At 45.3% G+C, this 11,948-nt stretch overlaps 1 protein-coding gene across 1 annotated transcript; it reads left to right on the top strand.

The window, feature by feature from the left end:
• Window positions 1–8,577: 8,577 nt before the first annotated feature.
• Window positions 8,578–10,958, top strand: LOC134448760 (E3 ubiquitin-protein ligase TRIM7-like). The gene is made up of 4 exons (XM_063198416.1): window positions 8,578–9,177; window positions 10,190–10,285; window positions 10,506–10,730; window positions 10,932–10,958. Exons 1-4 carry the CDS (start codon window positions 8,578–8,580, stop codon window positions 10,956–10,958), a joined length of 948 nt encoding a protein of 315 aa, XP_063054486.1.
• The last annotated feature ends 990 nt before the right edge of the window (window positions 10,959–11,948 follow it).

Below are 11,948 nucleotides of genomic sequence, written 5' to 3'. Positions count from 1 at the left end.
CATTATACAGTAAGGTTGCTTATTACCTATTTTTATTTGGTTTTATAGCAGATGAGAGACATGCCAAGCCAGGCGTACTCCTCTATTCCAACGACTCATCAGACTGCTGCTTCGCTGAACTCTCAGGTAAAGAGTGAACCAATAAAACCAAACCATTACATTTCATGATAAGGGTGCCTGCCGAGTACGATACGTCAGCCTCTTAAGATTTACCTTGCTGTCAGCTGCATAAATGCAATTTGAAAACACTGAAAGTTGTTGTTTTTTTTTAAGTAAAAAAAGAATCCTTTCAGGCATGAGCTGAAATTGTTGTCTAAGTAAGGGATAACGTTCGGCGAGAAGGTCGCTACCGTGGAATAGCAGCACGACAGAGAGAATCTTTAGACCCCGACGCGGAGCGGAGGGGTCTTGTTCTCTCTGAAGTGCTGCTATTCCACAAAGCGACCGACTCGCCGAAAGTTAACCCGCTTATTATATGGATATACTTAAATGATTCACACATGGAGGGGACATTTCTTTAGGCCTATTTAATGTAAAGTCTATTATAGTTTTTAATGTCAAAAGATTGTTGCTGCGCAAAACAAAACAGTGCCGTTGTGGAGCACCGCTAACAGCTAGGTAGCCAGGACAACAGGTGTACTATCACAGCAGCTGATTAGAGTCTTGTTGAAAAGTCGCTTTAGCAGTGAAAAGTCTTGTTGCCATTGACAGCGGTCTGTTATAGACCAACCCGTCCGTTATCGAAAAATAACAGACGTGCGAACGTTGGGGAGCCCCTTTGAAATGAATGGAGCATTCGACCGATGACGTCACAACCATATAATAAGTAAGGGATAACGGCTGACGAGGTGACCGGTTATACGAAATTAATGGCGAGGTGGCGGCTCCGAACTTTGGCGACGCACACAGCGCGGAGACAAAGTTGCCTCCGCCAAGCCTTTAATTTTTATAACCGGTCGACCTCGTCCCGCTTCCTGCTTATCTACCGTTATGGTGGGGTACTTTTTAATCTGTTATTGTCTGTAAAGTTGTAGGAACCATGTTCTATCAAGATCGAATGTTGCTGTGCGGTCGTCCAACTTGACGCGCCTAGAATCTTCGTTTGGTAGCCTGCCGACGCTGTGATTATTTAATATTCCTTTGGCCATATACCACAGCGGGATGGAAGTTTAAAAACAAAAACTTGCAAAGCATTTCTACATGATGAATCGACACATGTCGCATCACGCCTCTATTTCCCCCTGCTGATCATCACAGGCTACCCGTCAACTTCGGGCGTAAAAGAGAGAGAGAGAGAGAGAGAGAGAGAGAGAGAGAGAGAGAGAGAGAGAGAGAGAGAGAGAGAGAGAAAGAGAGAGAGATTCCCCACGCTAGGGTCATTTTTAACAACTCTCCCCACCCTGCTCTTGTAGAAACTGGTAGCTTATTCCACCATTGCAGGGAGAATGACAAAAAACTGTTTGGACTGGACCTGCTGTAGCTTTGAATATCACAGGTCATAAAGATCTTACAATAATAGTCTATAATGATATGTCACGGTACAGACAGACGCGGACCACAAATGCGTCACGTTTTGGGGTGTTTATTAAAGTTCAGGGGAAAGGGGATTGGGAAAAGGTGGTTTCCAGGGTTTGTAGAGGTTACCGGGATGGCAGAGGTTCCAGAGGTTCCTGTGTGTGTGCCCCCCCGTCGGCAGAAGTGGCTCCTATGGAGATGATGGAAGACGACTCCGGACGGAAGAATCCTGGGGGGAACACACACACAACAGGGCAGAATGAATGGGGTGCAGGAGTACAGTTCAGGGCAATGCAGAAATCGAAGTCACAAGGAAGAAGGCAGGTCAGATTTACCGGGGTTGAGAATAGTTGGAGATCCAGAGGGCAAAGGCAGGTCGAGGTTCAGGGCAGAAGAGTAGACAGAGTCGGGGACAAAAGGCAGGTCGGGTTTCCGGGTCAGGAGAGCAGAGCAGAGCACAGGCAGGTCCGGGTTCAGGAGTCAGGAGAAGAGCTTAGACAAGCAGGTAAACAGGTGCAGGCTTCGCAGACGTTCTGACAAAGGTAGACTGAAAAACAGGGCTTTAAATACTGTTGGTGATGAGCAGGAAATGCAGTGCAGCTGGTGGGTTAATGAGAACAGATCAGAGCAGAGCAGAGCAGACACAGGTGAAGCTAATTAGACAGAGCAGAGTGAGTAGTGAGCAGAGAGGCAGATAATTGATCGCAATTAGAGAGAGTTACCAGGCCAGGTGAGAGAGCCCATGACATGATAATAGGGATATGCATCACTGTTGTTAATCCATGCCACCACACTATTAGTTTGTGGCATGCATGTAAATACCCAGTTCATATTTTGTATGTTGTTATTATACTGTGTCTTCTGTCTTGGTTTGCAGCAGGTGATGTACCTTCCCAACCCGGTGCCTCCTCCCTGTCCTTCCCCGCACCTGTCTGCAACTCCACTGACCACCTCAGAGGTACAGTGGGAACATTCTGAGGTTTTTTTTTTCACGTTTATGGATATTTTTGAAAACACATCAGTCCCTGTCTCTCATTTAGGCCTACATGTAACTGACCAATTCTGACCAATCAGCGCTATGTTTCTCGTTGATGTGCTTTCCCAACATTGCGAGCTTCGTCGTCACTCCCTCAAAACCCCTTCCGCTTTGATCCAAAACAAATTCAAAACAAATATCTACGTTGTGATTGGTTTGCCAGATTCTTGGCAAGCCTTGCAGACCACTCAAACGATGCGAGGCCAGACCACTTGCAGCCGAAAAAATGTTGCCGTCCAGCGGGTGGCGCTGGTTTACTAGGCTACTAAAATGTACCTGTCACATGGGAGTCGTTATTTTTATCCACATGTTGTTTTCATACTTAAAGATCAACATTAAAAGCTAGGCCTATGCGGTCGTCTCTGACTGCTAAAGGTATATCACCGAAACATGGTGCTTCCAATCCCCCCATCATTTCCACCACTCCTGTCAACCTATCTAAAAACCTATGTTTAAAAAATGCCTTAGAAGCATAAAAAAACAGAAATATTGTAAACCCTTGCATTCTGTAAGACTCAACAGTTTCTTTCAAGGAATATAATGTGTATATTCTAATTATTACCATTATGTAACATATTCAATATATATAAATACACCACCCAAAAAAATTGAGGCAAATCCATCCATCCGGTCAGAAGTTATGGGCCAAACAAAAATTCAACCATCTTGAATTCAGCCGTCTTGAGAGTTTTGGCCTCCAATAATCTTATCAGTTCACAAACCCATGTTAGAGCATTACCACACAGAATCTGGGTCCAATCCATCCATTAGTTTAAAAATCATCACGTTAACATGAAAGACCTCACGCAGTGGCGGACGCAGGGCGTGCAAAACCATTACATACCCGTCACTCCGCGTTTCGGGGATATAAATAGCTTCATAGGTGTAATCAGCACCTTACACACGAAAACGCAGCCCATCTGTCATTAAATGAATGCATGGGTGTAGATCAACCTGCTTCCTTCTTGTGTATTCCTTTTCCAGGCACCTGCTGCCTTCCCACCCACTGTGGAGCCTCCTGCTGAGTGTTGAGGGTCTGAGGAGGAGAGCTGAAGATCGGCCCCAAACCTGACAAATCCTGACACATAACTACCCATGAGCCTGCATATAGCATTGAATTGTTTTATTTTTAAAAATGCAGATGAATAAAGTGTGCGCCTTAGTTTTCATTTTTAATGGCAATGTGGTATAAATGCTAGCAGAGTTAGTATTGTTTGTAATCCATGCATATACAGTAGGCCTGCAGCATATTACATACATTACAATACAGTATAGTGGCTTACATTACAGTACATTACATAACAGTGTAGTACAGTAGAGTACAGTAGAGTACAGTACAGTAGAGTAGAGTAGAGTTAAGAAGAGTACAGTACAGTACAGTACAGTAGAGTTAAGAAGAGTACAGTACAGTGCAGTAGAGTTAAGAAGAGTACAGTACAGTAGAGTACAGTAGAGTTAAGTAAAATAGAGTGTAGAGTAGAGTAGAGTAGAGTAGAGTACAGTAGAGTAGAGTAGAGTAGAGTAGAGTAGAGTAGAGTACAGTAGTATAGTAGCACAGTAGAGTACAGTAAAGTAGAGTACAGTACATTACAGTACAGTGTAGTACAGAAGAGAACAGTAGTTTAGAGTACAGTAGTAGAGTAGAGTAGAGTAGAGTAGAGTAGAGTACAGTACAGTACAGTAGAGTACAGTAGAGTACAGTAGAGTAGAGTAGAGTAGAGTACAGTAGAGTAGAGTACAGTACAGTAGAGTACAGTAGAGTACAGTACAGTAGAGTAGAGTACAGTAGTATAGTAGCACAGTAGAGTACAGTGCAGTACAGTACAGTACAGTACAGTAGAGTAGAGTGTAGAGTACTGTATAGTACAGTACAATGCATATGAACCCCATTTGCTATTTTACTCTTTAAACAAATGCAGATTGTACAACTGCTAGCTTTTTAATGCCTACTATGATATTTAGACCTTGATAACATTAAATGTTTATGCTGTAGTGATGAATCACTTTCTCACGATTACGAATATGCTTTCTAATTGCACTGAATAAATATGTTATAACAAGCAAGGTGAAAGCCTCACAGTAATCACACCGCTGCCTAATCACACCACCACATAGCATCATCATGCACATTATTATAGCAACATTATTGGTATTTCAACTAGGGAAGCACCGATACACATTTTTTCACTTCCGATACGACCCCGATATCTAAATTTGGATATCTGCCGATACCGATACCACTTCGATCCTATACCAAAACCACATATATGCATGGGTTTCAACTTGAGGTAGGTCAAAGTAGACTATTTGGTCAGAAAAGGAAGTCAGAAGAACAGGAAACCAATTAATAAGTAAAAAGTAACAAGTAAAAAAGTAACAATCTCATCCTGAAAACTAATATGCATTACACCTGGCTCAATGTCAGTATCAGGAAAATTCCGATACTTTGGGAAAATTCCGATCCGATCCGATCTCTGAATTATGTTGATATCTGAACCCGATACCGATACACCAAGGAGGTCTACAGCGATACACCGATACCGATATCCCATCCCTAATTTCAACATACTGTATTTCTGTCATAACCACTCTCGTCAAAAATGAGACGGGAAACAGAGATACATTTCGGAAGCTTTATTTCTGAATGCAGACATTTGTGTTTGGCGGTATGGCTCTGTTCGGAGGAAGTTCCCCGGCTTCTCCATGAGCTCCATGGAAGCCAATACAGGGAACAGCAGCATCCTCAGGTGGAGTGCCTTCCATTTAGCTGGAAAGGCAACATACCCCCTAGAACAGAGCAAGCAACAATGACAACATATTTGGCAATGATAAGTCTGGTGGAGCAGGTGGTGGGAGCAAATCAAAACAGCAAAAAGCAATGACAGGAAAACAATTTCGTTAGTTTACATGTAAATAAAGCGCGCCAAAGGTCAGCATCCAATTGCGAGCAGCAGCTGATTAACCAAAGCGCGGCTGATTCGTGGAGAGCTGTATAGGTTGGGTCTGCGTCAGCCAATAGACAAAAGGGCGCGTTGACACTACATGGTCTGCCAGAACTATCGCAGGTTGCTCGATTTCTGTGTGTATTTCAAGCTATTGTTGCAGGTTGTGGCAGACCTATTCACCCAATCTGCCATCCAATATTGTTGTATAAATGATCTACCAGTTGCACAACACACAGTAAATGCGTTTCAGTATCTTTCATGGGATTTACCTTCAAAAATGTCACTGGAACTGTCTAAACTGGTTTTGTGCATATCAGTTCTGTTACACTGTAATAGTATAGGGCAGTGTTTCTCAAACTCTTTCAGACCGAGGACCACTTGGTTCCCCCCAAAATGCTCAGGGACCACAGGTCAACTGAATTGACAGTTGACGGGTGCTAATTTGACACTGATAATTTCACTTACATTTTATTTTTATTTATTACACAAGCCTGTCTTATTGAGGTGAACATAACACTTCAGCAATGTGTAGTTTTATAATTATGTTACAAATGTAGCCCACTGCTAGCTTGTCTTGGAAAAGTAGGATTCCTCTCGCGGACCACCTGAGCTCTGTGGCGGACCACTAGTGGTCCCCGGACCACACTTTGAGAATCGCTGGTGTAGAGTGTATGGGTGCAGTAATAGTATATGGGTTGGGCTGCTGTGAGTGTAAGTATTCTGGTACCAAACAAACAGAAGCAAAGCATGACTTTTTCCAAAGGCAGTGAAGAAATTTATGTAGCCTACTCTTTGAAAATAAATCTTGAGACTATTTTTTTTATAATTAGTTGCAAATAAAAATGGAGGTTCATGCCATGGAATATGTTAATGTAACGTACAGCATATAATGTCACAGTACATGCTCTTTCATTTCATGTATTGAACCTACACTGTAACAGTACAGCACAGTGAGATACACAATGAGTGTGACACTGATGAACTATGGATGTAACACTGTGAAATAGGCCTACCACAATCCAACTTGACACCCAAACTCCTCCCTCCTTTTTGCTTTTGTTGTGTGACCTTTTTAAAAGCTAACTTAAAGGTCAAACCCCTTTTAATTCCCCAGGCTTGAAGGTAATGCCACAGTAGGCTACGTGTTCTTTCATTTCATGTGCTGCACCTACACAGCAACAGTATACTGTAGAGTATAGCAGTGGTTCTCAACCTGGGGTGCGGGCACCCCCTGGGGGTGCACCAGAGATTTCAGGGGGTGCACAGAATTTTGTTTGTGTTGAGGTTGTGACCAAAATTGTGCTTGCAAACATTGTAATTAGGTCAAATTAAGGCCAAAGTAAAAGATGTTTTCGTCCCCATTTTAAGTCATTAAGGTATTGATTAATTTCTATCGCAAGAATCATTGTAATTAATCACTTAAATGTTTTTTTAGTGCATATACGCATGTGGAAGTTTATGTTGGGGATGCCAAGGCTGCAGCCATATCTAGCCTGTGGGGGCCCATAGGCTGCAGCCATATCTAGCCTGTAGGGGGCCCCTTGCAGGTGGGGGCCCCTAGGCTGCAGCCATATCTAGCCTGTGGGGGGCCCTAGGCTGCAGCCATATCTAGCCTGTAGGGGCCCCCTAGGCTGCAGCCATATCTAGCCTGTAGGGCCCTCCTTGCAGGTGGGGGCCCCGAGGCTGCAGCCATATCTAGCCTGTGGGGCCCCTTGCAACTGGGGGGCCCTAGGCTGCAGCCATATCTAGCCTGTGGGGCCCCCTAGGCTGCAGCCATATCTAGCCTGTGGGGCCCCTTGCAGCTGGGGGGCCCTAGGCTGCAGCCATATCTAGCCTGTAGGGGCCCCCTAGGCTGCAGCCATATCTAGCCTGTGGGGGCCCCTTGCAGGTGGGGGCCATAGGCTGCAGCCATATCTAGCCTGTGGGGGGGCCCTGGCAGCTGGGGGCCCTAGGATGCAGCCATATCTAGCCTGTGAGTTAATCCGGCCCTGACTGTGGCAGTGTATAATAGACGTGACACTGGGAAATACCTACAGTACCACAATCCAACTTGACACCCACACTCCTCCCTCTTTTTTGTTTTGGTTGTGTGACCTTTTTAAAAGCTACCGTAAAGGTCAAAGCCATTGTGATTGTGGAGGCTTTAAGGCTGCATACCTCTCCTTGCCTGCCCAGGCAGGTACGAGCCAGGTGGTCACGCACACGCAGCTTATACGCATGCTCACGCACATACGGTATTCAGAAACAGTGGTGGAGCGATTGCATTTAAGGCCCCGGGGCAAAACACTGATGGGCCCCCCCATACTGCTGGCCAAGCTTATATTCAGGCTCCCACCACCAGTACAGGAGGGCCCTGGGCCTAGGGGCAAATTCCCCGCTCGCCCCCTCCTATATCTCCGTCCCTGTTGAGAAACATAATTTGAGGAGTTGTAAAACCTGCTTTCCCTAAATCCATACCTGCAGGACTGGCAAGCAGGCTCTGAGTGCGTTACAATATGCGACCTTGCCTCCTCCACTTGTGCTTGTCTCCTCGTACCAGGAAGTAGTATGTCATGATGACATCACTGACAACAGCATTATATTTCAATATCTTGCAAAAGCTCAATTGTAATTGAGTCTTTTTCTCATTTGAAATTGGCATGGTGAATGAAATACAGTCCCTCAAAAGTTGTTGTGGCTAGGCTGACAGCTGGGAAACTTTATCGTTTTCTCCACGGAGGAGGGGCCAGGAGGCGGGATGAGGAGACAAGCACAAGTGGAGGAGGCAAGGTCGCATATTGTAATGCACTCAGTGTCTGCAAAGCCTCTAGCTGTACTACACTACACTACGCTCTGCAAAGCCTCTAGCTGTACTACACTACACTACGCTCTCCTGCTGCAGGACCTCACAGCTTACACCAGCTCTGACATCTGATGCAACTTCCTGAGGATACATATGTCCTTAAAGTACTTCATTCATTCTCAGTCTCAGTCTTAGGCGTCAAGGAAAAGCAAAAAAAGGATCCCTCTGGCTTTAAGAACATTTTTAAGTGTTAAAAAAAAAAAAAGCTAAGTTACGTGTCTACACACTGTGAGATGAAGATGGATGCTGAAGTGTGTCTCTGCACGGCTTGCTCCAAAACCCCAGAGGACGTCGTTCTTCTCATGTGTGGACATGGAGTGTGTAAGCGCTGCCTGCAGCGTGGCTGGAGGGGGTCCTACCAGTGCTCGGTGTGTGGAGTAGTCTCTAACGAGGAGAGCTTGCCCTGTGGATCCTTCCCTCCTGCTGCCGTGTGCTCGGTGTGTAGAGTAGTCTCTAACGAGGAGAGCCTGCCCTGTGGATCCTTCCCTCCTGCTGCCGTAGTCTCTAATGAGGAGAGCCTGCCCTGTGGATCCCTCCCTCCTGCTGCCGTAGTCTCTAACGAGGAGAGCCTGCCCTGTGGATCCCTCCCTGCTGCTGCAAAGAAGAAGCAGCAGGATCATCGTTCAGGCGCGCCCGGAGGACGCCGGCCACAAACTGAGAGCCATAAGGCTGCAGCAGAACCACCTGAGGTGCTGTTGTGTGGGCGACACGGGGAGAAGGCCAAGCACCTATGCCTGGAAGACAAGCAGTTTCTGTGTGATCAATGTCGGGGTGACGATCAGCAGCATAAGGGACACAAATGCTGGTCCGTAGAGGAAGAAGCTGGTGTTGAGCTTAAGGTTGGTGCTATTGTATACTGTGTATGTTATTGCAAGGAGGGATCTAGCCATTTTAGGGGCCTAGGCAAAATATAAACACGGGGCCCCCTCAAAAGTTATTATATAGACATACAATTCTGTGTTTTGGTGCTACTGTATTACAGTGTTTTGTCTCATATATTACGTCACACAAGTGACAAGTTAAGATCAAGCCTACTTGCAGCCTGATCTCCAAAATTCCATGCTCCTGGACACGGATGTTAAGGGCACGAAATCTGTGTCCAGGAGCACGGATTTTGCCAAAATTCCGTGCTTGTGGACACGAAATTGTTTTCCATGATGGACACACGGAAGTGCTTTCTATATCCCACAGCACTGTGTTAACTCTATCATTAGAAAATGCATACCAAATGCTAATCCTAAACAAAATAATGCTATAGCAATTTAAGTTGTGCACTGACCAAAACATTCCCTAACCTTAACCTGTCATCAAAGACATATTTTTGAGGAATACCTTTTCCAGTTGGTTGATAGGCTATCAAATTCATATCAAGTCCGTGCTCCTGGACACAGATTTCTTGTCCTTAACATCCGTGTCCAGGAGCACGGAAACGCTGGAGATCATGTTGCAGCTTGTGTGTGTGTGTTTACTGCACATAGTGTGACAATTGGGGCCCCTATGGAGGACAGATTTGGCTCGGGGCCCTAGGCAATTGCCTAGGTTTGCCTAATGGAAAGTTCGCATCTGTGTTATTTGAAACCAAGAAAGGTGCATTAATAGCATTATGTAATATAATTTCAAAACATTTACTGCAGCAGATGCCTTTATTTCCAAAGTGACCCACTAAAGTGGACATGCTGAATAAAAGGTATTGTGCATCGATTCAGAAGGTCTATAAACAGAATAACACACGTCTTTTGGGTGCATACCAGATGCATCGCAGCATTCAGATTTCCTGGTTTTATTGCAAAAGCAGGTAGACCATGCTTTGGATATACGGTACTGTCCTCTTCATAATCATGTGCTTTCCAGAGAGAACTTCAGACTCTTCTGGCAGATCTAGGGGCCAAACTTGAGATCCTGAGAGACAACAAAGACACGTATGCACAAACAGCAGAACACATAACGGTGAGAATAAACACTGACTGACTGACTGACTGACTAACTGATTGATTGATTGATTGATTGATTGATTGATTGATTGATTGATTGATTGATTGATTGATTGATTGATTGATTGGTTGATTGATTGATTGATTGACTGTATGTTATTACATCTCTGAGAAATTATCATATGGTCTTAAGGCCTAACACAAACACTTTCTTCATTGCCATTGCAACACCATAGCATCAAGCCAGGGACTCAGAGGAGAGCATCAAGAGAGAGTTTGCAAGGCTCCATCAGTTCCTCCGTGATGAAGAGGCTTCCAGAATAGCAGCCCTGAGGGAGGAAGAGGAGCAGAAGAGTAAAACGATGAAGAGCAAGATCGCCAAGCTGAGTGAAGAGATGCTATCTCTATCAAACACAATCAGTGAAATAGAGGAGTTAACAGCAGATGGCATGCCTTTGCAGGTTAGATTGCTTTCATACAGAAACATACACACAAATACAAATAAATAAACAGACATAAAGACCGTAGCCCCTTAATGCGCGCCGTACCTCCAGTGGCACGCTGTAAAAGCCACTGAAAAGTAACTAGGCCTACCATAGACCTTCTTGTACCTGTATGTTTCACTTATCTAAGTGTTTTCTTGTCATTTCTCGTATGAGCAGAGCATGGTGGCTGCTGTGGAAAGGTGAGATTGAGTTCATGTTACATGTTCCTCTGATGCTCCAGTTCAAACCTCCTGTAGGCTGTGTGCATGCATACTGACTTCTCATTGGCTCAGCAGTGCGCGGTGTCCATGGCAACATCCAGAGGGCATTGTTCCAGGGGCACTGATCGGCGTGGCAACGCACCTGGGAAACCTGGGATTCCGGGTTTGGGAGAGGATGCAGAACGTAGTTCAATACTGTGAGTTGAACTTACCCATTACACAAAACACTATCGCTATCTGGAGAACATCCTTGGATGCCAACTATCCACACTTGAGGAGATCCACCATACATGCTGCAAAAAAAGAGCATTAAACATCCTTAAAGATCACACACACCCTGGTCACAGGCTCTTCACCATGCTACCATCTGGCAGGCGCTTTAGGACTCTGCGTCCACTACGAGAATGAAGGACAGTTTCTATCCTACTGCCATTAGACTTTTGAACTCAATACGTCACCTGCCCCCCCTCAATACTTCAGGACTCTCTATACTGTGGGTGTCCCTATGCCTATGCACCTGACGAAGACCGCCTGAGGTCGAAACGTTGTGTTCAATAAATCGGTGAGCAGTAACAGTGTGCGGATTTCCTTTCTTCTCTTGCTCACTCTGTTCTTCTCTGAATATGTTCTACTTTATACTGTGCTATGCGATGTGTTGATATCTCTCTCTCTCGCTCTCTCTCTCTCTCTCTCTCCCTACCCGCTCTCTCTCTGTCTCTCTTTCTCTCTCTCTCCCTGCCTTCTCTCTCTCTCTCTTTCTCTCTGCCCTCTCTCTCCCTCTGTACAGGCCCCGTGATCCTGGACCCAAACACAGCAGACCGCCGTCTCTCCATCTCCCCCTGCCTGACCCACGTGTCCATCAACACTGCAGAGCCTCAGGGGCGGCAGCTGCCAGACAACCCGGAGAGGTACCACACACCTTTAACCCATTGATACCCAGAGAGGTACCACACCTTTAACCCATTGATACCCG

The sequence above is a fragment of the Engraulis encrasicolus genome, chromosome 5 (assembly GCF_034702125.1).
Source record: "Engraulis encrasicolus isolate BLACKSEA-1 chromosome 5, IST_EnEncr_1.0, whole genome shotgun sequence".
Lineage (NCBI taxonomy): Eukaryota > Metazoa > Chordata > Actinopteri > Clupeiformes > Engraulidae > Engraulis > Engraulis encrasicolus.
Note: the sequence above shows the minus strand (reverse complement) of the source record. Positions and strands in the feature narration are given on the sequence as shown.

Coding starts and splice junctions, on each gene's coding strand:
- LOC134448760 (XM_063198416.1), top strand. CDS start 8,578: ATGGATGCTGAAGTGTGTCTCTGCACGGCTTGCTCCAAAACCCCAGAG. Junction 9,178..10,189: donor AAGCTGGTGTTGAGCTTAAG/GTTGGTGCTATT, acceptor TGTGCTTTCCAG/AGAGAACTTCAGACTCTTCT. Junction 10,731..10,931: donor CAGATGGCATGCCTTTGCAG/GTTAGATTGCTT, acceptor TCGTATGAGCAG/AGCATGGTGGCTGCTGTGGA.